This window comes from Manacus candei, unplaced genomic scaffold, assembly GCF_025592945.1.
Source record: "Manacus candei isolate 608988 ecotype Guabito, Panama unplaced genomic scaffold, ASM2559294v1 h1tg000057l, whole genome shotgun sequence".
In the NCBI taxonomy this organism is placed as follows: Eukaryota; Metazoa; Chordata; class Aves; order Passeriformes; family Pipridae; genus Manacus; species Manacus candei.
In genome coordinates this window covers 14,178,609-14,204,227 of record NW_026138105.1, presented here as the reverse complement: position 1 = coordinate 14,204,227, position 25,619 = coordinate 14,178,609, and the positions used below count along the sequence as shown (strand labels likewise).

The 25,619-nt window shown below is 50.9% G+C and overlaps 2 protein-coding genes across 2 annotated transcripts in view; one reads left to right on the top strand and one right to left on the bottom strand.

Annotated features, from left to right (window-relative positions):
• The window catches only part of RIMS4 (regulating synaptic membrane exocytosis 4), a 53,585-nt gene extending 38,104 nt beyond the window's left edge, over nucleotides 1-15,481 (top strand). The window contains exons 3-6 of the mRNA XM_051803075.1: nucleotides 4,514-4,626; nucleotides 5,267-5,368; nucleotides 5,628-5,767; nucleotides 7,615-15,481. Of these exons, the coding sequence (XP_051659035.1) occupies nucleotides 4,514-4,626; nucleotides 5,267-5,368; nucleotides 5,628-5,767; nucleotides 7,615-7,833 (574 nt within the window). The 3' untranslated portion in view covers nucleotides 7,834-15,481. The remainder of the gene's footprint in view (nucleotides 1-4,513; nucleotides 4,627-5,266; nucleotides 5,369-5,627; nucleotides 5,768-7,614) is intronic.
• A 1,758-nt stretch (nucleotides 15,482-17,239) lies between these two features.
• On the bottom strand, nucleotides 17,240-23,132 carry KCNK15 (potassium two pore domain channel subfamily K member 15). The gene is made up of 2 exons (XM_051803049.1): nucleotides 22,808-23,132; nucleotides 17,240-19,447 (listed from the first exon to the last, which is right to left on the bottom strand). Exons 1-2 carry the CDS (start codon nucleotides 23,088-23,090, stop codon nucleotides 18,534-18,536), a joined length of 1,197 nt encoding a protein of 398 aa, XP_051659009.1. The 5' UTR covers nucleotides 23,091-23,132; the 3' UTR covers nucleotides 17,240-18,533.
• Between the last annotated feature and the right edge of the window lie 2,487 nt (nucleotides 23,133-25,619).

Sequence of the window (25,619 nt, the reverse complement as noted above, 5' to 3'; positions counted from 1 at the left end):
TGTTAATGTTCATGCAGGTTTCTGCTGCATTGGTGGGCTCGGAGATCCCAGGGTCGATAGTGTCCAGAGTGTTGTCTTTCTGCTGTCCCTGCTCTGCCTCCTTACCTACAGCTGAGGGACAGGGCCTGAGCATCCTCCAGCCAAATGTCCTTCATTTGTCCTTGACACCCTGGAGGCATCACTGACCTCCCTGTGCTCTCTCTCTGCCTTCCAGTCAATAACGAGTCACATTCAACTTACGGCCAATTCCACAGCAAACCCATGATCTTTAACTTTGTTAAAACCATTCTCGTTCTGCTGTGGCGAAGCAGAGCCCGTGAATCACAATTAGTGAGAGCAAAGGGCCAGAGAAGAGATAATTAATTTCTCTTTGCTGCTCAAAGGCTGTGCTGCCCTGGCTCAGGGGAGGATCTGTGCCCTTTAGACAAAAGGCTGAGGAGTGTCACCTGTTAATCTTCTCTATGTGCAGCCCTTTGCAGCATGAGGTGGTCCTGCTGCAGCCCCTGTCCCCAGGGCCCTGCTGGCTGTGACAGCTGCTATTTGCAAGTCAGCTGAAAAATACTCCCTCTTTATTCCTCTGGCTATTTTTAGCATTTCTCTTTAGATTGCAAAGACATCTCGTATCGGTGATAACCAGGTCATAGTGATTTCTGCCCTTAAGGGAGAGGCATGTTTGGCAATGGGAGGGGAAGGGCTTTCCAGGATTGCTCCAGTGTGTGTGAAACACATCTGCTGGCTGTCACCCACAGTGGAGCCAGCACTGTCACCTGTGGCAGATCCCTTCAGGAGCATGTCTCTTTGCCAGCACATCCAGCGTGTGGTGATGCAGCTGGAGAGCTGGTTGCTGAATCAAGGGCAGGTCAGAACAGCTCAGTTTCATCAGAGGTCAGGCAAGAAAAGTCTGCTGGGTGTGTGGCAGCGTGGTAGGGGAGGGCTGTTAGAAGCACCAGGGCTGTGTTTAAAGAGCTGAAAGAAGTCACAGTGGTCCCTGGAGCTCTTTTTCTCCCTGCTCTAACTTCAGGAAAAGCAAGCGAGTGAATGGGGAAGGTCTCTCCCACCAATCTCACCATACACATCCCCCTCACCTCAGCATCCCAGCTTCTCTCTGAGCACTTGACAGACAGAGCTCACCGAGCTGGATTTGAGCATCCTAAATTTAGTTGATGCAGCGAAATGGTTCCTGCTGATTTTAATTCACATTCGTACTAAATTTCTGCAATTTTATTTTCCTCTTCCCTCTCCTCTCAGGGGAGAAGCAATGGCTTTCTTGGAGGTAGCTTATGAGTTTTCCAGACAGAAATTGTTTCCACTCCAGGGTTACTGGCAATACCCAAATATATGTCCAGGAATTGGTCAAAGCCAAGGAGCCTGATTTAGAGCTGCTGCTTCTAATGTCTCATAAAGCAGCACTCCAAAAGGTCAGCCTCTGTGCAATGAAGCAGCCAGTCCCACTAGCTAATGGCATAATCTATTAAAGAATTAATTCAATACGTTTTCCCAGTCAAATATAACAACAGCAGGGAACATTAACTGTCTAACCTAATACTGAGTTTCAAATAGTGCTAGTAAACCTATTAACTAGGGCTGTTATCCAGACTGATGGAGTCTTGACCTTGGCCTGTGTTTCTAAATGGGCTTTGCCATTCCTCTTGGGATCAGCCTTAGAGTTACAAACCAGCAGCAGCTTCATTCAAGCACAAGGGCTCAGCTCCTTGTGAGGGTCTGTGCTTGTGGGCCAGCTCTGCTGTCCCTGCAGCAGGATTCTGCCCTGGCTGTAGTGTGCTCTGAGGAGTGGTCATCATTCTGAGGTCATCCACAGCCCTCTGACTCCTGAATCTGTGTGGAGGTAACAAACCTTTGCTTTGCTGGAAACACTTCCAGTTGCTGTTGGTTCACCTTTAGCCCAACAGCTCTTGTTCCTGTGCTTTTTAGCAGGGACACCTTCCACCAGACCAGAGGAGGGGTGAGCTGGTGTGTGAGAGCACAGGTGGCTTCTCTCCACACATGTATAAAGTGCAGACAAATACTTGGCATTGGCCTTTGACATGATTCTCCCCTCCAGCAGGTAAGAAGAAGTGGTTTTCTGTGACTGATTGAATGAATTATTTTGAGGATCCAGGGGCCAGAAGGGTTTTTCTTCTTTGTTGTCCTGCAGCATGCCAAGTCTCTGTGGGTGGTCTTCTCCCAGCTTTGTGTCCCCACTGCAGTAGCGTGGCTGGAGTTCATCCCAGAGAAAAATGTCTCTGAGATCTGGTTCTGGGTGTGCTGTGCACTCTCATAGCCCTCAGCTTCACTCAATCTTAGGCCTCCCCTCCTCTCTCCTGGTCCTCAGCATCTTGTTAATTAGCCCGAGCATCTGTTCTGAGCACAGCAGTGAACATTTCCCTGAACAGTTGGGAGTTGTCTTGCCAGCCTGTTATTTACGTGCTTGTTCAGGTCACACACTCCCCAGGGCAGGAGCGAGACCCTGGCCCATTTATCTTCCATGAGCTGAGGAAAATAAAGAAAACATTTACCTTCTGGCTGATGGTCCATTCGTCTCCTGCTGAATCTTATGTCTTTCTCTGTCAGGTCTCCTTTCTCTTGAACTATTTTGAGTTCTCTAAGCACTAGTTTTCATCCTTTTTTGACTTTCTGTGTGCAGCTCCAGAGGCCCGAGCCAGCAGGCTTACTGAGTGTTGCTGGTCCTCATGTGCACCAGGACTCTCTTCTTCCCTCCTTGTATGGGCAAATCATGAGCCTGCTAAAGCCTGTCTGGCTCCAGGCTCCCTCTTCCCCTGCCTCCCCCATCCCATGTCCCCGCAGATTTACCAGCCCTGGGGATGTCTCTCTCTCTGTGCACAGTTCATCCTCAGAGCCTGGCCACAAATCCAGCTCCTGTGCCTGGGGTGCTGCTCCCCAGAGAGGGCTCCCTCAGCAGGGCCAGCAGATGCCAGGTGGGTGGTGGGGCAGGAGTCCCCTACCCAGAGGGAGCAGAGTGTGGCCCTGTGCCACCCCTGCTCCCGGGACAGATCTTGGCACTGGGGATGCACCTCGTGCCACTGAGGAGTTGGTGACACTGAAAGACAAGAAAAATGTTAAACCTTCTCTGCAATTAATGCCAACAATAAATCCTGCTGTTCCTGTTGTATCTCAAAATATTACCCTGAGTGTTTCTGCAATAAACAGTGAAGGTGGGGTAAAAAAACACTGAACGGGGGAAAATCCACCCTTGGAGAGCCCCTCCCTTCCAAGCCTGTCTCCCAGGATGCCGAGACACCTTCCTCCCTTTTCACAGAGGTGACATTTGTAAAGAGCTCAAGGGCAGGGTTTTCCATGCTGATGGCTCAGCAGCTCCCTGTGTAGCAGCAGGAACCAGGTTTCTCAAAGAGCCAGGTCAGCACAGAGGGAGGTGCAGTGCTCCGTGGAAGAGTTGGGCCATTTAATGCAGTGTCCCTGTCACGGGGGGCTGAGCCACCCAGTGAACCTGTCATGAGGACACGAGCTGGGGACACATTCTCTTCAGCCCATGCATGGCGAGATGCTGAGGTGTGTGTGCTGCCTTTCTAATTCCTTGTCAGAATAAATAAATATTCCCGCGGGGCTGAGACCGGGTCTGAAAATAGCTAATGAGAGCTGAAATCCTAACCTGAAATTAATGTTCTGCTGGCTGAATGGGGTTTAAAAAGAATTTCTTTTTTTTCTTTTTAATGTCTTTTAAAATGTAACTGGCTTGCAGGGGGGGCATCAGTGAGTCTTTGTGGCTGAGTCAGCTGTGTAAGAGCCTGTGGTCCCCGGCCCGCCCCGCAGGCAGGGCTCCGATCTGCCATCACTTGTACCCAGTGTGCAGCCTCCTCTCAGCATCCTGAGAAACGAATTTGGGGAAGCAGGGAGCTGCATCATTACGTGGGTAATTGCCCCCCTCCAAGGGCGTTTGGAAAAGTGGAGGAGGTTTGTAATTGTGCCTGGCTTTGGCACGCAGCAGCTTCCCCGGAGGCAGAGTGCAACACCCGGCGCGGCAGCGTGGGTACCCCGGCACAGAGCTCCTGACGGGTGTCTCAGCAGCTGTGTCATGGGCTGGCAGATGCCTGCAGGACAAATGTAGGTGTCAAATGCTGGCCTCGAGCCTCCTCCTTACCATTTGCAGCAAGTTTTTCTACAACCTCGAAAACAGCTGCGTAAATCAGAGTGCAACCGAGTAAATCTTGGTTGGTATCAGGGTGCCTCAGCGTCTGACACTTTTGTGTTGCTTCACACGTGTCCAGTGCAGTGACCAGCACCTGTAGCCACGCCATGGACCAGCCTCAGTACCTGATTTGGAGGCTCTGTCCTCCCAATAGCTTTTGTTTCACTGCAGTGACTGCGGCAGAGGCATTGCTGGGGTTTGAGGACATTGCCCCTTTAGCCCTGGACAGTGTTCAGGTCCTTTTTGTGATTAGTTGTGGAAGCAGGTATGAACACCACAGAGAGGATGGGGTGGATGCTTCTGGTGTTGAGCAAATTAACCACTTGCCAAAATAATTTTCTTTTGCAGCTTGAATTTCAGTGGAGTCCATCTGGCATCTGCTGGGCAGTTCAGTGACTTCCTGGGGAGCATGGGCCCTGCACAGTTTGTTGGGCGTCAGACCTTGGCCACCACCTCGATGGGTAAGGAACTCAAAGGTGTTGGGTGGCTTTAATTTAGTTTTGAACTGCTCCTACAGGCCACTAATAATGTGTCCAGCATCTGCTGATCTACCACTGTCCTGCTCCATTTCTCTGTTAAATCAAGTGTGCTTGGCTGAAAGGTTTTGCTGACTGGAGCAAATGTGGCATTAGCAGGAGAGCAGCAGCTTTGTGCTTTGCTCCCTCAGCTCTGAAAGGCATAGACTGAGTAAAACACAGCTAAAGTCCTGAAAATGCATCCTGTGCATCTTGGGGTTTTTCTTTCTCTCTAAGGCCCACCATGCTCTGTAAGGATTTTGTTATGGTCCACCATAATTGCATTTTCCAAAGCAGCCTGCAATCCTAGGTGCTTTTGTTTGGGAGAGGTGAGAGTTTGTTGCCACAAAGAGTAGGAGACTGAGCTCCCAAAGCCATATTAGAGGGCTGGCAGTTGAGTTTGCTTTTGGAAATGTGGGCTGGAATCACTGTAGAGCTGTTCCAGAGTAACACAGGAGGAGATCATGCACATACAGTTTGTTGCAGCTTGTAGCAGGCAGGACGTGAGAGTTGTTTTTAAACATTTTAATAGCCCAGGGATACATTGTTTTAAAAGCCTTCTGTTTATTTTGACTTTTTGGTTTAGGGGATGTGGAAATTGGCTTGCAAGAGCGAAATGGGCAGCTAGAAGTGGATATCATTCAGGCTCGAGGACTGACACCAAAACCCGGCTCCAAAACACTGCCAGGTAGTATGCTTTGATCTCCTAAAGTAATTCCCTGAGCCCCAGCCTCCTGTGATGCTTGTGAATAGGAGAAATTTTAATTTCACTGGCCTTCAGCAGGACTAAGCAATCTGTGTGCAGCATTGAAAAAAAAGGCTGCTTGGGCAAATCTTTTCCCTGCTGTAAATGCCTTCTTCAGAAATACCCGAGATGTGGAACTCTGTCTTTTCTAAAGTGAGCATGAAGATTTGTTTTCACATTTGACCATGTTTGTTTTTTCCAGCTGCTTACATCAAAGCTTACCTGCTGGAGAATGGCGTGTGCATCGCGAAAAAGAAGACAAAAGTGGCTCGCAAATCATTAGACCCTTTGTACAATCAGGTGTTACTGTTTGCTGAGAGCCCCCAGGGCAAAGTATTACAGGTAAGATGAGCAAATCTCAAGGCTGCCCATCTCTCTCTTCCACCTCTTAGGGAAGATAATAAGTCTGGCAAGGGACCTGGATAATTAACAGGGATGAGAAAAAGCCAATGTTTTCATTGAGCCAAATGCACTCCATCTGAACGTAACAAATGGAAAGGAAACCCTTTTTTTTTCCACACTCAAACTGATGATTATTTCATCCTCTGCCAGTTACCATGAATACCTACCAAGAAGAGGTTGATTTTTATTTTTTTAATTCTTTTTTTTCCCCACCCAGTTAGGAGATAGGCGGTACCTATAGCTGCTAAACAATCTGCAGCATGGGTTATCTTCTGTGTTTATACACATTCAGAATGCTCTGCTTTGGCCATGTCACATGTCCTGCCCTTTTCTACCTCTTTTCTGTTACTGGCATACATTTTCTATCATACTCATATTTTCACCTCTGTTTCCAGAGCAAAGAATGATTTGCATTGTTGATTCATATAAAAATCATTTCCATCTAATAAAGCCTGACTAAAATCCATTTGTAATACTTAATGTAATTCATCCATGAGTTTCTGTTGTTTACCTCAACTGGCATATGAATTGCCACATAACCTTCAGGACCCTTCTCATTAGTGACCTCTTCCTCATCTACCTTGATTAGAAGCATTTTCCCCTGATGCACCGAGACTGCACATTTTTGACTGAACTGGGGTGGAACCTGGCTTGGTCTGCTCTTGCCTTGTGTGGGTTTCCTTACCTGCTGCCAGGAAAGGCAGTAAAATGAGAACACAAGAGAATAAAATGAGGAGCTTGGCTCTCTGCTGATTGCCGTGTCACCAAACCAACTTTGTGCAGTGGCTTACTCCATCTCCTGCTAACCTAGAGTGTGAATTTTTATCTTTTAATTGACAGTCGTTGTCTCTCATTTGTAATGTGGTGGGAAGGAAGTTGTAAGGATTAGCCAGAGATCACTAGTCATTGTCATAACCCACCCTACTCATCCTCTCCTCTTCAGAACACGGACTCGCTCTGGAGTCAGTCGTCTCCTTTGTCTGGAGCCACGTAGGGCCCCTTGCCCACGTGCAGACCTCCAGCATGCCTAATTCCATGACCCTCACTGCATCTGTTGTTCCACCCACTGGTCTCCATCATGTCGTAAGTGTGATTCAGCCTTCCCTGCTCGCCTGGCAGCTCTGTCATTAGCCCTTCCTCTGCGTCTGCCAGCCGATCTCGGCCGTCTGTTCTGCTTCCCCTCGTGCCACCCCACGTGTCCCCTGTGTCACTGGGCTCCTGCCCTTCCTCCAGGTGAGTGGCTGTGCCTCGTCTCCATCTGCCCTGTGCCACATGCTCCAAGTGCAGAAGTTAAAACATACTCTTTTCCTCTTTTGACCAAAGCTGTTGCCCACCTTTTTTTGTTGGTTTATTTTCCCACATAAGGAGCTCTCCTGGCCTTTCCCCCAGGCCACCCTTTGGTGTGTGCAAGGCCTGTCATGTGCCAGGAACAGGTTTTACCTGTGGGTATTGAACTGCAGCTCCAGGGATACTTCGTGCAGGTGCTGTCCCTGCCCAGCAGATCAAATGGCAGAATGGTGTCTTATCCACGTGCACATTTACCTCTTTTCCATGGGGGAATACATATCTGATAACATAAGAATTTGTAAACACGTGCTTAAAAAAATCAGTAATATCATCAACCAGAGGTTCACGTTACCTGTTGGTATAGTAAATTTTTCTGGTCTTCTTGGGCTGTACTAAAACTCCAGGAAGTTGGATGAGTAGAAAGGATTGGTCAGACTTGTGCTTCCCAAGCAAGTGTGCAAGTTGAAGGATTAACTGTGCTCCCCCTTCTTGTTCCTAAGGTGATAGTCTGGGGAAACTATGGGCGCATGGAGCGCAAGCACTTCATGGGAGTCGCCAGGGTCCTCCTGGAAGAACTGGATTTGTCAACTTTAGCAATCGGCTGGTACAAGCTCTTCCCGACTTCCTCCATGGTAGATCCCACTACAGGCCCGCTCCTGCGTCAGTCCTCACAGCTTTCCCTGGAGAGCACAGTGGGACCCTGCTGTGACAGGTCTTAGTGAGTAAGGAAGGGGGAACTGCTTTTGTTTTTTAAACATGCTGTCAAAGGTTTTGTTTGCTGGAACTCTGACCTCAAGCGCAATGCATGTTCAATCAGTTCTTGTGGAGCTGGAAGAGGAGGATAAACCAGTGACCTTAGACAGAAGACGAGGGGGAGGGCACTGTGTCCTCTCCGTCCGAGGAGGAGGTGCCGTGGGGCATGAGTCCTAGTTGTCAAATTAGACATACACCTCTTGTTTCACTTCTCTCACTGTCATTCTTGGACCCTTGTTTCAGATCAATATTAACCCTGAAAAGTTGCAGCGTTTGAAAGAATTTGAGGGGGAGTAAGGAAGGAATTTTTCTTAACTGTGCATATTAGAAATTTCTAATACGGATTCTTTCACGAGAAAGTACCCGAAAAATTCATAGGTCAACATCTGGCCTGAAAAGAGCAGGAGCTGAAAGTTTGAGAGGAACCATTAGGGTTTTTATAAGGTCTTTCTTTTTGAAAAGAAGAAAAAGAAAGAAACCTGCAACTCTTTCCTTAGAATCAGTTCCCTGTCACTGAGTCATGTTAGCTGTAACACTGTCGTAGCTGTGGTTTCAAACTGTGCCAAATTACCAGCAAGTGTCTTTACTGCATTACGTGTCTAACACTGCTGATGAAGCAAACTTGGTGGGAGAACAAGTAGCACCTACTTAGACCAGACAGTTTAAACAGAGTTCGAGTTTAGCAGGATAATTAACTGCAGTTTTGCTCAGAAAAAAACCCACTGGAAGTGGGAGCTGAACACCAGAGTTGCAGCTTGACATGTTTTGTATTGTCAGATACAACGTTCTGCAGTTTACTGACCCCCTTACCCTGTTGCTGTGCATCCTTCAGTCATGATGTCTTCTATCTCCTGCTTTGCCTCCATCTCCCTTGTACTGGTACATATCTGCTGGAGATGCTGCCCTTCCTGTTGTGCTGTGGACTGACTTGAAACAGGACTGTTTTGTTCAGCCATGGGAGAGGAGATTGGGGTTTCTGGGGGTGCAGAATAAGGAAACCTCAGTTTGTCATCTGACGAGAAGATGCTGGAGAGCACATAACCTTCCCTGTGGAGAGGGGAGCTTTAGGCAGTGTCAGTAGTACACAGACACTGTCAAGTGTCCTGCAAGAGGAGATGTGACCCCCAAAGTACAGAGAGGTAGTGAGTGAGGAATGTGACACACGGTGGTCACAGCGTGTATATTCTGTTCATTAAAGTGCAACACTAACTGTAAACAAGTCTTGTAGATCCAGTCAAGCACATTCTCGGAGCTGCTGAGCTGTGGCAGCTGTTGCCAGCAGAGCCACGTGCTGGAAGTGCACTAGATCCTCCCAACAATGAAATTATCCAAAATCACAGAGAATCTCCGAAGGTTTTCTGTTGATAGCTCTGTTTTGGCTAGGTTTTGTCTTAGTTCCTAATGAGGATTTGATGACTGCTGTCCCAGAATAAATAAGCTTTTGGAGATGTTTTGCTTTGTGATTTAAAAGTGAAGGTCCCATGTCACGTGTAGGAATGAGCAGATTCTTGAGCTGTCATAGAGAAATACTGAGCATTTATTTCTGCATGTGGACCTCAGCTTTGTTAGAATAAAAGCATGAGTGTTGAGTGGATGGTAAAAGCAGTTGCTTTTGGTCCTAGCTTGTCTATGGCATTTTAAATTATTTTGAGGTAAATTACATGATAGATGCAAAAATTATAGGCCTTACAATAATCTATAAAAAATTATATAATATAAAGGAGAGGGAAGGAGGACAAGGGACATAGAATGTCTAGTTTTTTGAGTCTTCAGTGGCAAAAGCCTCAACATTTCAGATAAATCTCCTTATTTCCTTGATCAAATATGTCTTGGGCCTCTCACTAATTATTTTTTCTAATTGTATTAGACAATTTCTATATATTAGCTGAAGAAAGTTTGTTGCATGCTGGTCAAACTATGTTGTGGCACTCTCTCTTATTTTTATTTTTTTAAAAAAAAGCACATTTACTTGTAATTCAAGTCAGCATCTTTTCCTCTTGGTATGTAGTGAGTACTAGGCAATATTGTACAATATGTGTATGAACTAGAATAGATAAGGTAGATTTAGTGGTTTGTAGCACTGGATCTTTTAATAACTATGACTTTAAAAGGACTGTGGGGAGCTCCAGGTACATGCCAGACCTGGCAGCTGAGTAACAGGGCTTCTGTCTTAAGTTATGCTGAAACCTTTGTATGGCTACTTAGTTTGGACATTATCTACCAGTAAGAGCTAAGTTAATCCTGGGTTTCCTGTGTCCAGGAAGATGAATGCAGCATTTTTGCAATCTTTAATAGGGAGTAGGAGACTATACATGCCAAAAACATTCCCCCAGAAAACTTTGTTTAATGACTGTCTGTCAAAAAGCTCAGTTCCTGTTTCCCTGGCAGACACGTCTCTGTATCCTACCCCTCCAAAGGCTCTGCAGGCTCAGTGATGATCAGTTTAGTTACCATAGGACTCCATAGCACTGAGGACTATCTTCCGTCTGGTTTTAATCACAGGAAAAGGTCACTGTCAGGGGAAAACACAGAAGTTACAGTTCTGCTTGTGTTATTTTTGTTAAGGTCTCCAGTTCTGTGATTTGGAGGCAGTTTAACAGTCTGCTCTGTCCTGTTTTCTTCTGCATTTTTTACGTGGTTGACTGTGGTCCAGTGGCTCTTGCTTTTGTTTTACTCACTTCCCAGTCCTGTTTCTCCCCAGTGAGTGAGTGTTGCCATCCCTGGCTGCCACACACAGCACAGCCACGGGAACTGGCAAGTGCAGGTGACCTTCCCTCTTAAAGCAGACTCACAGGAGCCCTCCTGAGTGTGCTCACGGGATACAGAGTGAGACCAGGAGAGTTGCATAGTACCCCAAAGTCTAAATTCTTGCTTCACTCATACCCGTGATTCCTGCACTGACCATGGCGTATTGTAGTCAAAAAAAGAACTCTTCTAGTTATCCATCAATTTAAATACTCCCACTATAGCATCCAAGACAAGTCTCAGGCTTGGAATAGCTTATTTTTATAAAGCCTAATCCTTTTTTTTCCCAAAAATTTGCCTGGCCAGTTCTGTCTGAGGTGATGTGCTGTGACAGTTGGGATTACCAGTGTGGCTGTGTACAAAGCAGACATTTACCAGAGTGATGAGCAACTGGAAACTCAACTTTGGTTCCCTTTGCAAGTCCTGGCTGACTGAGCCTTTTCCTGTGCCTGAGTCTTGCTGTTAGTTCTAGTCAGAGACAGGGGAGAGAGGAAGAGCAGGAGACTTAAATAAAAGAAAAAAAGGCTTTATAGTATTTTTTGGTCTGTGAGCGTGATGAGGGATGAGACTGAGGAGAGATAAATGCCTGCCCAGCTCAGGGTTGTGCATGAACTACTATGTTGTAATGGGAGGATTGCTGGCCAAAAAAACCATGGAGAACCAATCCCTAAATGTTACCTGAATTACTATTCCCATAGAAAACAAATCTTGATGCTGAGAGCAGAATAATCTCTCCCCAGTGGGAATCCCCAGCACACAGGGAGAGCAGCCTCACATCTGGCTTTGTCCTCTTTGTGCTCTGAGCAAAAATTTGCAGCTGTGACCGTGGCTGGTCCTGGTTTGTTCAGGCCAAAAAAAAAAAAAAGAAGGTATTTTCCCAGTCTCTTGGTGTTTTTTTCCCTTTGCCCCAACACAGCTAGGGTGGCACAGAGCCAGCACAAGGTCCTCAGTCTGCAGTTCAGTCCATGGGTCCTCATCCTGCAGTCAGAGCCATGCAGGCACTTGTGTCCTTGGGCAGGGTAAGGGCCAGGTGACTTTATTGTTCAGTCGAGTGCATCCCCACTCCTTGGGCATGGATTGTTTCAAAGGACATTGCAGCATTATTTGCTTTGAATGAAAATATATATTTATTGTTCCTAGCTACCAGATCCTTTATCAATGTACTGTTCTAAATTTGCAGGTCTTCTGGAGTATGAATATCACAAGTTCCTGTAAAGGAGCTGTTTTTAAGATGTTGAGGCAGTTAACAGAATCTCAACCTAAGCATGTTTAGTAATGTTTAGACAGCAAGACAACTTTTTTATGAAACTCATTTTAAGTTAGTTTATTACATGCTGTTGGTAATATTTTAAAACAGGAAGAATATTTTTCTTTAAAGACAAAATGATATGTATGTTTTTTAACAGGTAACATAATTTAGTGTTTTCAAAAATGTTTGATGTTCTTGGTATGAAGTTTACTCATTCTTTTGATTTCTATGTTCCTTGTTATATTTTATCAACTTTTTTCCAAAAGAAAAAAGGCATATGTAAATAAACACCAGAAAAGAGTCCTATAAGAAATTCTGTTCAAACTGGCCATAAAATTATTAGTAAGTATTTGTTATCATTCATTAACTCTCAGCTACTTTGTTGAAAGAATTGATGTTGTATTTTCAAGATGAGAACTACTTAGCTAGTTTTGTCATAATCCTGTACTCTGTATAAAAATCTTTTTATAAAGAAAGTCTAATAGGCTACCAAGCAATAATATATTCCATTTGGTGTGCACAGATTGTGACTTGCAGGCTGTAGTACATATTGTTGATACAGTTTATAATTGTCTTCAATCTCAACGACATCACTTTCGAAAAAGATCCATATTAACTTTGACTGTAAAAAACAAAGACTGGGCTGTTGCCTTGTGAGATATATTCATCCTATAGACTTCTCTGTGAGTGTCTGTGCCCATCGACATGAGATCTCTCTTAGGTGAGGAATGAAAGAGCTGTAGGTGACTTCATACTACAGAGGTAAAAAATAGTTTCAGTATAAACTTCATGACTGTTTCAATCTCCTGTTTTTTCTTAGGCTATCTAGTATTTGTAACTCGACGAGAATGGTTCCCACTGCCACCGTAGCCCTGATAAAGCAAAAAAGCCTTTGCACTCTGGGGCCACATCAGTTCTGCCTGACAGCTGCCTATTTTCCTCAAGATACCAGGGGCAAGCTAAAGGGAGGTTTTTTTCAGAGCAGCAGGTTGGGCTGCTCTTCTTTAAAGGCTTTGTGGGTTATTTTGTCCATTTCGTAGGTGGTATTTGTCCATTTTGTTAGAAAATTCCACCCAAGGGAGAGAGATTGCACCTTCGCAGAGGATCACGGGGGACTGAGGGGTAAAACAGGCACAGTTCTGTGCCATTCTCCACAAGTTTGCTAGTGCTGGGCTCACCTGAAGATTTTTCCAAAGTAGCAGGATCGAGATATTGGACTTTAGGTCAGCTCCATCATTGGTGCAGTGCACAGAATAAAACAGCCTCAGAACAGTGTCCCAGTTCATTGCCTGTGGATTCCTTGCAGCATTTCCCATAGGACAGGTCTCCGTGTTGTTCTCAAGACTGCCAGACTGCTGGCTGTGCAGGCAGCAAGTCCCAGTGGTGCTGGGAGCCTGGAGGAACGATGGAAGAATTCCTGGGTTTTGTGAAACGCTTTGAGGAGAGAGAGAGGTGTAAATGCAAAGCCTCGTCAGTAGAGGAGCCCAGGGCATATTGAAACCTGGAGGGAGCATCTAAAATGAAATTGCAGCTACCAAATTTGAGCCAAACATTTAGAAAAGATGATCAGTGAGAGCCTTTTTGTGTTTACCCCAGTGCACACCAGCCAAGGTGTGTGTCTGAGAACACATTGATTCCCCAGGGAGTTTGCAAGTGATTAGGTGTTCTCAAAACGTGGCTGACGAGTTTTTCACTCACACTGCCAGGCTCCTCTGCTCAGTGGCCCCATCCCTGTGACCAAGCAGCCACACGTCCAGCCCCAGCTGCTCACCCACGACAGCAGCATCACAGTCATTCTTGGGGAACCTCAGGCTCTTCTCAAAGTGTAGACACCCTCTGCCCTCCCTCCCCCATGGTAGCTGCTCTTACTCTTGCAGAGGGGAGGAACCAGGGAGACTTTCTTGTAGCATTTGATTCTTTGCACTCAAGAGGCTGTAACAGAAGGGCCCTGCACCAGCCCTTTCCAGAGCACCAGCAAACAGAGGCGACAACCCATCGACTTTCCCTTTGTGACTTCCCAGTAGCTAAAACAGCACCCAAAGCTGTGTTGTTCAGCCCTGCTCAGCCAGGTCAGCAGACAGCCTTGGCATTTATGCTGGGCACCTCAGGTGGGCTCGAGACCCCTGTGCTGGGCAGGGAAGGGCTGTGTCTGGCAGAGAGGCCGTGAGGGCACAGCTGTGAGCTCTGCTCCCTGAGCGGGATGGGGGCAGAAGCAACCCGAGGGAAGGATCCAGGATGCTGAAGCCATCCCACAGGCTTTCCAGGAGTTGGTTTTTGTAGTTGTTTGGGCACCACACATTGGGATAGGTGCTCCAGGTCCCACTAACAGCCAGCCTGGAGCTTGAAATCCTCCAGCAGTGTTTTCTTTGTGGCTGCTGCTCCTTACCCAGTGCTGCACACTGGTCTCTGCTTTGGTGATTCCGTCTCCTTGACCTGGAGCTGCTTTTGGCTTTGGAGCAAAGGAAAGCAAGGTTTGGAGATCGAGTCCAAGGCACAATCCCACAGCCTCACCACGCTGGACTTGCCTTTCTCCTGCTCCCTGCAGGCTGTTCCCTGCACCAGGAAACAGCAAAGGGCATCCCGGGGATGCAGTGCCTCCCCCAAGACCCCCTCATGCAGCACTGCCATGGCCTGCCACCCACCAGGGATGCCTGTGTCCTGCCCACGTTTCGTGGCAGTCCCAGATTCAAACCACAGGGGGTCCTTCCTTTCCCATCCTTGGAAGGAGCAAGGGGTCTTCTGCAGGGGCTGCACAGCAGGCAGGTGGGATGTGCCACACTGACAGCCAGGAGAGGACAGACCGGGATCTGCCCCGTACTGCCCGGGGAGAAGGGGAGCTCCCAGCTAGCTTTCCTCCAGGTTCCCTTTGCTTTCCCCAGCGTTCTCTGCTCCCTTCAGGAGTTCCTCCTTCCCTCTCCATACAAGGCCTTATTCCAGCCCGAGGGGGCTGAGGCTGCCCAGGGCATCTCTTTCACTGACAAGTCCCTCCCAGGCTGCCTGCCGGGAGCCCTGGGGCGGTGCAGCAGAGCTGGCCTCTGCTCGGGGATGGGGCCACCCCCAGCCCATCCACACCCTCACCTCCCCACTCCAGCGTGCAGGTGCTCTGCCTTGTTCCTCTCGTGCCAGGGCCTGGCCAGTGTAGGGAAATCTGCTTTCATGGTTTAACCCTTTTTACTTCATTAATCGCTTCACAAACCCCAACAGCTTTGCAGGGGCACTGCACTCCTCTTGCCTTTCCGCAGGAGTGGGGGCAGCTGATCTGCCTCTTTTTGGCCTCTGGTAACCCTCTCCAAAACTTTTTGGAGGTTTTTAACATCATGTGGTGAGATGTAATCTCCGTGGAGCTGGAGGGAACACAGGCAATGGAGCTGGGCAGCCTTTGCCCCGGGGGCGAGTGGCTTGCGAGGTGCGTGGGCTGCCTTGGGTGGAAGGTGGGACACGTCCCTGCAGCGCCGGTGGGACACCGGCCACTCGTCTGTAGTCAGGAGAGGATTCTGCTATACTTTTTTCCTGTCTGTAGGTTTTATTCAGACAATATGTAATGATTGAGTGATTTACAATTCAGTGTTAAGCTAATGAAAACGTTGATAATGGTGATAATAAAACCTTTCTTTTTCCTATGGTGTGTTGGAGGTTTTTCTGCGGAGTGTCTCTGCCCTCTCTGTTGCCACCACCCTGATCTTCAGCCTGATTTCAACTGGGCCCTCCCTTCTTCTTGTGTCTGTGGGGAATGAGAGCAACTCATCCTGGTGTGTCCCAGTTCTGTCCCAGGCTCCTTGCCAGTGCTCTTTGTGGAAGGGCTCTCACTCCAGCTCCCTCAATCAGCCCCAGGTTCAAACCTGCATTCTCCTGTGACACTTCCAGATGAAACTGGGCCATGGGCCTCCCCAGGCACAGAGCTCAGCTTGCTCCCAGCTGTACTCTGCTCACCACCCCAGTCCAAAGCCTTGCTCCTGCTGTTTTCTTCCCAAAGATCCTTCGTGCCCAGCCCTGGCCATGCAAGGGTGATTTTGAAACCCTGGAGGTGAAGACTGCTGGCAGAAAAAAGTACCCCTGCCCCAGGCCGTTGGGAATACTGAGTGAGTGTGGGTGCAGGGGAGCCTGGGGATCCCTGGGGAAGGAGACCCTCGGATGTCACTGGGTGTGCAGCTGCTGCCTGCTCCTGGGTGACCTTTGTCAGCCCTGGGGTGGGAAGTGTAAGGAGGCTTCTGCTGTAGGGGTCTGTGGGAGGGGGTGGTGAGAACAGGCAGCATTCCCTGGGGAGCCACCACAAGTCCTTTTCCCATATGGGAGCAATGAGGGATCACAAGTCATAGTTCATGGAGAATTTTCTTAAAGGTTTTTCTCATGCCTCCATATCCCTCTGCTGGTCATTGGGGCAGGACCAAGGGGCAGCTTCTCACTGCCCCAGCTACAGCCCCTGGGGAGCAGTGGTGGAGGGAGGAGGGGGAGAGTTTCTTTAGCAGTGAGTGTGTCTGGGGGCACCTGGGGGTGAACAGCATCTCCCACCCTCAGACCATCACCAGCTTCCAAAGCAGGGCTCAGGCAGTCCCTGAGCAGCCAAGCTCCCCAGCAGTGCTGCCTGGAAGCTCAGGCCACATGGAAGCAGCAATAACCCGAGTGTGTGCCCCACTTTCTGCACCATCACCTCCTCAGCAGCACTGTCCTCCCTGGGGCAGATGTCACAGCACAGCCCAGCTGCCTCTGCTGGGCTTTGCCTGTGCGTGGTGGGCTCTGGGACCCAAGCACGGGCAATGCCAGCCTGAATCCAGAGGGAGAGTTCCAAGCTGGCTCAGCCTCTGCATTGGAGATGTTCTCCTGCTTCCAGCTCTGTAAGAGGTGGGTTTCACCAGGGCAATGCTGTGCAGGCTCTGCTTTGGGCAGGAACTCAAGACCTGCCTCTTTCCACGAGGGTGGATGAGGGTGAGAGGTGCCATCTCCATCTTAGCCACTGGGAAGGTGTCCCAGGTTTAACAGGAAAAGAGGGAGAGATTTCCATCTGCTGCCCAGCTCTGATGACAAAGGCATCACATTACAGCCAATCCTTGGGCTGACAGCCTTGGGGAGGGTGGGGGAGATGGGAGATGGCAACAAAGGGGCTGAGCTGGTGGGATCAGCATGAAGTGACACCACTGAGGAGCTCAGAAGCCAATGAAAGTCTCATTTTTAAGCCTGTTTTACACGCTCAGAGCTTGCTTTCTGCCTCCCCACCCCCCTTCTCTTTAAAACCAAGGCTCACCCAGCTGGTACAGATCTGGGGCCACTGGTGCAAAGTGAGGCAGCTGCTGGGCCCCTGGGGGGAACTGCAGTCTCCAGGGTTTGGGGCTTGGACACATCCCTCTGCTCCTCCTCCTGACAAATAACCAACCACCACCAGCTGGATTCATCTTTTATTAAGCTGCCACTCAGAACAAAAGGGAGAGAGCAAAGCCTGCCCTGAGACCTTTCCAACACTGGCACTCTCCATGCCTTCACATCAAGAAAGGTGGATTTTCCTTCAGGAAAACCCCCTTAGAGGGTATTTTAGGTAGAGCCATTAGAGAAAATGTCCCTTTACTGGGGAAAAAAAAAGTGAAACAGGGCTGTCAGAGCCTAGTCCTGCTTTCCTGCGGATGAGACAGGATGGACAAAGGCCACCAGCTGGAAAGAGCCTCCCAGGTGTAGGGGGCACGTGGGGATGGGATCAGCCCCCTCAGGTAAGACCCAGGGGCTCGTAGGGACTGTGAGTAGGTGAGGAACTGGCACTCCTTCTGGGCTTCCAGCTGGAGGAAAGGTGGAGAAGGGAGGGGTGATTTTAGCTAAAAAAAAAGTCTCCTCAAGGCCAAGCCCTTTTCAAGTGACTGTGTGTGGCTGAGGAAGGCTCTCCCTGGGGCTGCCCTTGGCACAGTGTGGGCTCAGCAGAGGAGGGCTGGGCTGAGCTAGACTGGACTGGACTGGACTGCAGGAGTTCAGCTTCCCCTGTGAGTGGGACACAGATCCCACCAGCCAGCTCAGGACCTCCCAGTGGCAGTGAGGTGTAAGAGGTACGGTGTGCTGGTGGGCAAGTGGGTGAGTGCATGGGCCTCCAGCTTCCAGAAGCACTGAGCCAGCCTAAAGGACTGGGAGATGCAGCTCCATGAAGCCATCCCCATGTGCTGAGCCCCTTCCCCCCTGCCCATCACCAGCTGCAAACCTACTGCATGGCACTGACTTACCTGCATCCAGTGTCAGGGGACAACTTAAAGGTCCCCAGCCCTGCAGGGCTCACTCACATGGGCCCTGGATTTGGTACTCTCAGCAAGTGCAACCCACCCCATGGAGCAGCAGCCACAGCCAAGGTTTGGCAGGGTGGGAAAGCAGCAATGCACCCTTGGGGGAGCAGGGAGGTGGGAAAGCAAACCTACAGCTTGCCGGGCTTCACACCAGGGGGGCTCTTGCCAGACCCAAATGCCTGAACCTACTTGGGAGGAAAAAGCAAATAAAAACCGACAATGTCATTCAGTGCCTGCAAAAAAGGAGTACTTATTTCTCAACAGGGTTTAAAGGCTCCTGCTGGACCCTGCGTGGGGCTGGCTGCCAGCTGAAGGGGGAGAGGAACAGAAGAAATGAGAGAGTAAGAAGAACCTGGCATCTCTGTTCTTAATTTATCATCATGGTAAGACTCGAGCACTGAGTGCAGCTCGGCACACGCTCCTAGATGGATTTCCTGCGCAGCCGGGGGTGCTGCCGGCAGCGAGGGCTGTTGGATGATAAAGTGCTCCCCGGGGAAGAGCCGGTCTGACCCCGCGTGCTCAGGGACACCTCGTCGATTTTGTAGGAGATGGAGTTGTAGTACACGGGGTTGGTGTGGCAGCTCAGGGTCTCGGGGTGGGAGGGCACGGGGCTGCCGCACACCTGGGGTCTGTAGCACAGGCACGTGCAGAAGGAGGGCACCGCGGCCGCAGAGTTGGCCGACTGGCGCCGCTGCCTCTCCGCGTCCTCCTGGACCAGCGGGATCAGGTTCATCTGGCTCGTCCTGTCCTCCACGGGGAGAAAAATGGCGTTGCTGCTCCGGCTGTCCTCTTTTGGCTTGAGGTGGATGTTGTTCCGGGCTCTCCTCAGCGAGGCTCGCTCCTCGGCGTCCCGCCGCTCGTCCTCCGAGTTCATCGTCAGGAACCGCAGCACCACCAGGTTGAGGAAGGCGCCGATGACGGTCAGGCCCACCAGGATGTACATGAAGCTGAAAGCCACGTACGGGGGCTTCTTCTGCAGAGCCTCGTTCTTCTGCAGAGCCACAAAGTCTCCAAAGCCAATAGTGGTCAGGGTGATGAAGCAGTAGTAATAGGCATGAAAGAAAGTCCAGCCCTCGAAGTAAGAGAAGGCTGCGGCGCCGATGCACAGGGTGCCCATGCAGGACAGGAAGCCCACAAGGACCATGTTCTCCATGGAGACATGGGTTGTCCTCATGCCCAGACACTTCTTGATCTTCTTGAGCAGCAGCCGCACCACGGTGTTCATGCGCTCCCCCAGGCTCTGGAACATGACCAGCGTCAGGGGGATGCCCAGGATGGCGTAGAACATGCAGAAAACCTTGCCGGCATCCGTGCCCGGGGCAGCGTGTCCATAGCCTGTGGAGGAAAGAGGAAAAGTGGTGTCAAGCCCTCACTGGGGTTTCCAGCAAGGCTGCCCTGGGAGCAGAGGAGCAGTAGGAGAGTGGGGGAAAATGGGAAACAACTCGGTAACAGATCTGCAGGCAGTGCTAACGGGGCCACGTGAGGCCACATCCTTTGGGATGATGGCACATCACAGTATCATGTAGGCAGAACCTCATTTGGCCTCTAAAGAGAGAAGGCCCCCTCCTGACAGACCTTGAGCTTGTCGCAGAGGCCAGGAGGGGCCCTAAAGCTGGACTGGGGTCTAGAGCTGGACAAGCCTCCTGCAGCTCACAAACCATTCAGAGGCCATGCCAATGCAGCGCCAGGTGTGCAGGGTAACCTTAGGGAGGCTGAGGGCTCCACAGGATGCTGAGACAACAGTGCCAGGGTCACCCTGTGGGAGGGAACACACCCAGCCAGGACTGTCCACAACTGCCCCGCAGGGGCATCGACACCTCCCCTGGTACCTGCTCTTGGTCCCCCTGAGCACTCCAGTGTCACAGGAACCTTTGACTCTTGGCTATATGAGAACCCGCTGTGTGACCTTGTTGGACATGAGTTATAGAGCCAGTCTCTGCAGAAGCATCTAAGTGTGGGAGGCCTTCTGAAGAGCCACTCCAGATTTACTCCAGTGTCACCAAGACTCAGACCTAAATCACGGCCAGACTGTTGGGGAGGAGGGGTTGCGCTGTTTTAGATGCAGGGAAGTGAGCATTTATGCCATTGAAGCCCTGTCAGCCCTTGTCCTGGGGACAAGGAGCTCAAGGAGGACAAGGTTTGCCTTGAATGCCTCCTGAGATTTAATTTCCCCACCTTGGTCCAAGTTTCAGAGCTGTGACTCAAGGACACACACGATTACACCGTGAGGCATAATGAGGTATTCGCTGCAATCTTCCGGACTCCAGCGATTCTGTGCCCACCTCAATTACAGCAGCTCAACAGAAACCAGTGGCCCCTGCCCTCAGCAGATGAGTAACAAACTCAGTGCCAGGGAGTCACGTGGCGTGGGGAGTAACGGCATCCAAAGGCATCCAAAGGCATCCAAGCCTTTCTTCTGAGTTTCTTTTACAAGAAACTACCAGGGCCAGAAACTTCCCTTCTGAAGGTGCCCACAGAACAGCACTGGCTCCTTCCCATGCTGCTACCGGGGCCTTTCACAGACAGCTACTTATATTTTCACTTTTTGCAGGAATTTGTGTGACTTTTGCGTTGAGAAGAAACCCTCTTGTTTATTTCTGCCTTACTCTAAGCTGTGCCTTGGCTTCACCTCTGTCCTTGCTGCCAGTGGTTTTCCAGGACTCTTGTGGAAGCTGACAGCACACAGTGATGGGATGACCAGAGGAGGATAACCATGTTATCCTGGGCTCTGGAACACACCTCCCACTCCAGGAAACTCCTGCTTGGGACAGGGTTGAGGGGCTGAGGACAGCATCCTGCACCATGTTGTGCTCTGAGCTGTGAGCAGGCAGGAAGGCACCAGCTTCTAATTGCTCTGTCTGTTCACAAACCCACACAATCAAAAATTATGAACTTAATGCCTGCATGCCACATTTCACAGAATACAGAGCAGACAGAAGACTGCAGTGGCAAAAAAACCCTGTCAGATCCAAGCTTAATAACCAAGTGCAATTACCAGATCCCAGGCTACCAGATAATACAGTGACAGCAATGAGGAGGTAAATATAATGATCCATAAGAGCAGTAAGTGGAAAAACAGTTGTTACACCCTGAGAGACTGTTGAAAGAGCGTTTGACTGATGCTTTCAAAATTACAAAGGGAATTAGAAAGAGTAAACACAGCTACATTAACGTTAAAACTGAGATTTGGAGCACAGCCCAACACAAAGAGATCTGACATGCCAGTGTTTCAGAAATATGGCACCTGGGCTGCAATTATTTATTGCACAGGGCGTGTGAGAAGCGTAGCCATTGTTTGTCACAGCTGACAGGAAAATCATGTAAATGAAGCTATAACCTGTCAGGCAGTGATGGAGATTTTTGCTGAAGCCATTCACCCTTCCCTCCTGCTGGGGCCTCACCTGAACTGTGCCCTGAGCCCGCTGCTGTCTGCTGGTCACGTGTGTTCCCAGCTGCACGGCCCCCATCCCATGGGAACACATGGAGACCCCAGGCAGGGCCTGCAGGGTTCCTGCCCCTCTGCCACCTCTTGTCCTCTGGTAACACAGTGCAGTTGATCCCATCAGCCCTTGTCCTGGGGGATGATCCTTTCAGCTACCAGAGGTGTTTCAACCATCCCAAGCCCTTTGGTAAGGCTGAGTCCTGTCCTGCAGATGAGGAGGTGGCTGCTGGCTGTGGCAGGGCAGGATTTGGCCTCAGAATTCCTGCCTCCAAAACACATCTGCTGACTGAAATCCCAGCACAAGCAGTGACACGAGCACAGGATCCCAGCCTGTCTACCCCCATGGGATGCTCAGGGTGCATGGATTAATCAAAATGGATTAATTAAACAGTGCTAAACTCCCATGTGGCTAATCTCACCTAGAATTAAGGGAACCCTCAAACAGTTTCATTCTCTTGCAAAATTGAAGGCACTGGGCTCTAGTGTGGGTGAGTGTGTCTGTGTGGGAGTTTAATGTGATTCAATCGTTCCCCTCCAAGCTGACACCCATCTCTCTGCAGGTTCCCGTGCAGGCAGAGCAAGGGGCAGTGGCTGGTGGCTCTCTTGGGTCCCTAAAGCAGGTCTCACACAGCCAAACCTCTGGAGTTTTGAGCTGGCAAAGAAGCCAACAGTTCTTGCCCAGCTCTTCTCTCGGCTCGCTGGACACAGCCCTGAGCAGGGGACAGACGTGGTCCCCACCTCTGCCCTCCCACATCGCTGCCGGCTTGGGCAGCTGCCTGCCCCGAAGGTTCCTGCAGAAGCTCCACGAGGTGCTGCCTCCCTGGGACACCATCGTGTCTCGTGGCCTCAGCCACAGCAGCATCCCCGGCATCTGGGTGGCCCCAGCCTGCCCAAGCCCTGCCTTCCCCAGCGCTGGGCACTGGGGGTCTCACAGGGTCAGCTCGGGGGTGGCCTAAAGAGATGCCTAAAGAGATGCAAGCCTTGCGAGGAGGAGACCTGCCTCTGCCAATGTGGGCATCCCCCAGGCTGTCCTGGAGCTCCCGGGGGTACTGGAGGTGCGGGAATGGAGGAGGATGGGGTGCAGGGAGGTGGCGATGGAGGGATACGGGATGCAGGGGCATGGGGATAGAAGAAGATGGGAGACAGGGATGGAGGGACACGGGGTATCGGGAGGTGGGGATGGAGGGACACGGCGTGCAGCGGGTTGGGGATGGAGGGATACTGCGGGCGCCGGCCGGGCTGCCCGCACTCACCGATGGTTGTGATGACCGTGATGGCGAAGTAGAAGGAGCCGGCGAACTTCCACTGGCGGCCGGCGCGGTGCGGCTCGGCCTGCAGCACCAGCCGCTCCAGCTCCCGGTAGTCGTCGGCGGAGAAGCGGTACTTCCTCCGCAGCTCCCCGCGCTTCTGCTCCAGCAGCCGCTTGCGGCCGCTCTCCGCCTCCGACTCCAGCGCATCGAAGACGGCGGCGCCCACCAGCAGGTAGGAGAAGATGCAGAGGATGAGCGCGGCCGTGCGCAGGTTCTGCCGCTTCATGGCGAGGGGCGGCCGCCGCGCTCAGCCCGCGCTCCGCATGGCCCCGCCGCCGCCCCCCGCCCGCCCCCCGCGCACCCCCCGCGCAACCCCCGCGACCGCCCCCCGCGACCGCCCCCCGCGCACCGCACACCGCACACAGCACACCGCACACAGCGCACCGCACACAGCGCACCGCACATCGCACACCGCACACAGCACACCGCACACAGCACACCTCACACTGCACACCGCAGACAGCAGACAGCACACCTCACACCGCACACCTCACACCGCACACCTCACACAGCACACCGCACACCGCACATCGCACACCGCTCCCTTGCACCGACCGCGGGCACCGCGCAGTGCCCCGGGCACCGCCTCCTGCGCGCTCCCCGCACCGGCTCCGTGGGCAGCAGCTCCTTCGGTCACCGGCTCGCACTCACCCCAAGGCTGGCTCCGCTGTGTCCCAAGCCCCCCGTGCCCGGCACCCTGGGCAGAGCTGGCGGCCCCGGCTGCAGGTGAGCCCCGGCGAGGCCGCGGTTCGTCCCGTGCCGGTGGCGCTGGTGACAGCCCCGTTCCCTCCAAAGCTGCCCCTGGCTGCGTGCGCCCAGGCTGGAGGAGGTGCTCATGCCAGCACCTGCCCTCCTGGCAGAAAGGGCCTGTAGGGCTGTGTGGCTGTCCCGAAGTACCCTGCGGTGCCATCCAGTGCAGGCAGCCCTCGCTCCTGCTGCTCTGCCCAGCTGTGGGCAGGGAGTGCTGCTTCACACCAAGGGCACTGAGGAACAGTTACCCGTGTTTGCTGTGTTACCCCCGTTATCTGTGTCCCCCCTATTGCCTGTGTTGCCTGTGTTACCCATGTTATCTGCGTCACCCGTATTATCTGTCTGTGTTATCAGTGTTGTCTATCTGTGTTGTCTGTGTTATTTATCTGAGTTATCTATTTTGTGTTCTCTGCCTGCATTATCTGCCCCATCTCTGCTTTTCACAGCCAGTCACCAGAGCAGACAGTCTGCCTTCTTGTGTCCAGTGCTGTCTTAAGAGGGCAGAAAGGAACAAAATAACCAGGTTCATGGTTTCTGCTGCTTTCTTTGGCACGCTGATAAGAGGCTGCAGGCACAGGGGGCATGGGGCCTGTCAGCCCTGTGCTGGTAAGGAGGGCAGTGAGTGCAGCCTCCTCACACTGATGGGCTGTGGACAGCCCAGGTCAGCTCCGAGGAGTGGGGAAATTAGCTGGGGTAGGAGGCAGAGCCCACAAAGTGAAGACCCTGTTTCTCATTCCTGGTTTCCACAGCTTTTATGTAACTCTTATACTTCACTTTTAAAAATAGAAAGATACTTCTGAGTTGTGTGTTGCAGGAGATAGTATCTTGTTCAAGAAATAAGCTATCTTTCTTTTGGCTGGGAATAAAACAAGTAAAAAAACCAATGAGGCTTACATCCCTCTTCATCCATCTTGCTTCTCTCTCTGGAGAGGACAAGATGCTTTGGGCTTTCTTAGCAACAATGGAGGTTTGCATTGGACATAAGAAAAACTTTTTAACCATGAGGACAGTGAAACACTGGAACAGACTGCTGGGGAGATTGTGGCACCCTGTCACTGGAGGAGTTTAAAAATAAGATAAGCAGATGTCTGGGTGCCTGCTGAAATTGCTCTGGGTACAGCAGATGCTCCCCTGAAGCAGGGGATGACTCAATGCCCTCCCCGAGCCCCTTCTAGCCCTGTCCTCAGTGTTTCCATGGCCAGCACGAGGGACACAGTGGCCTTTCCTACTGTAATTGTGAACTCTTTTTCACCCTGGCCACTTGCCACTTCCCTCCTCCTGGCTGAGCCTCCATGCCAGCACCATTAGTGAAAGTTGTTATTGGAGAAAAAATAGACTCCCCCATCCATCCATCCAGCAGCAGCAGCACGAGCTGTCAGTTTGCTGCTCACATCACAGCACTCTCAGCCCCCTAAATCATGTGGCACAGCCTGTGCTGGAGGAATGTGTCTGGTTTGTGTTCCCTGTGGTGTGCTTGCAGCCCTGCTAACGGGGCCTGGGATGCTGTCAGACCTCCCGACCCAGAGACATGTGGGGGCTGCCTGCTCGAGTAGACACACTTCACCTGCTGCTGGGAATTTTTTCCACTGGTCAGCAATGACATCCCACCTTGCAGATGGGCCCCAGAGCTGCTAACTGAGCTCCTGTTGGTTCCAGAGAAAGGAAGTTTTAAGGTGACTGCATCGCTGGATGCCTGTCACGTATCTTTTAGGAGGAGTTCTGGAGCCTCTAGTGCCTCCAGTGCCTCACAGGTCAAATTCTGGAGTCCCCAGGTAATATTTGGAGTGTTAAGCTGATGCTGTAGCCTGTTATTCAAAGCCATCTGCTCTGTTGGGCCGTTGTAGGTTCCAGTGTGGAAAACCCTGGGAGATGCTCTCTACCTGTGAGTGACAACAGACACAAGGCCCTTGCCCAGTTTCCTTTAGCAGCAGCATCAATCTTAGCTGCTCATGGACTAACTAAATCCTCCACAGTTTGTTTCCAAACCCGTGTCTGCGACGAAAGC

Excerpts from the sequence above, each read along its gene's own strand:
- KCNK15 (XM_051803049.1), bottom strand. The coding sequence starts at position 23,090 with ATGAAGCGGCAGAACCTGCGCACGGCCGCGCTCATCCTCTGCATCTTC. Across the intron at positions 19,448-22,807 it reads CACGGTCATCACAACCATCG|GCTATGGACACGCTGCCCCG; the intron begins GTGAGTGCGGGC and ends TTTCCTCCACAG.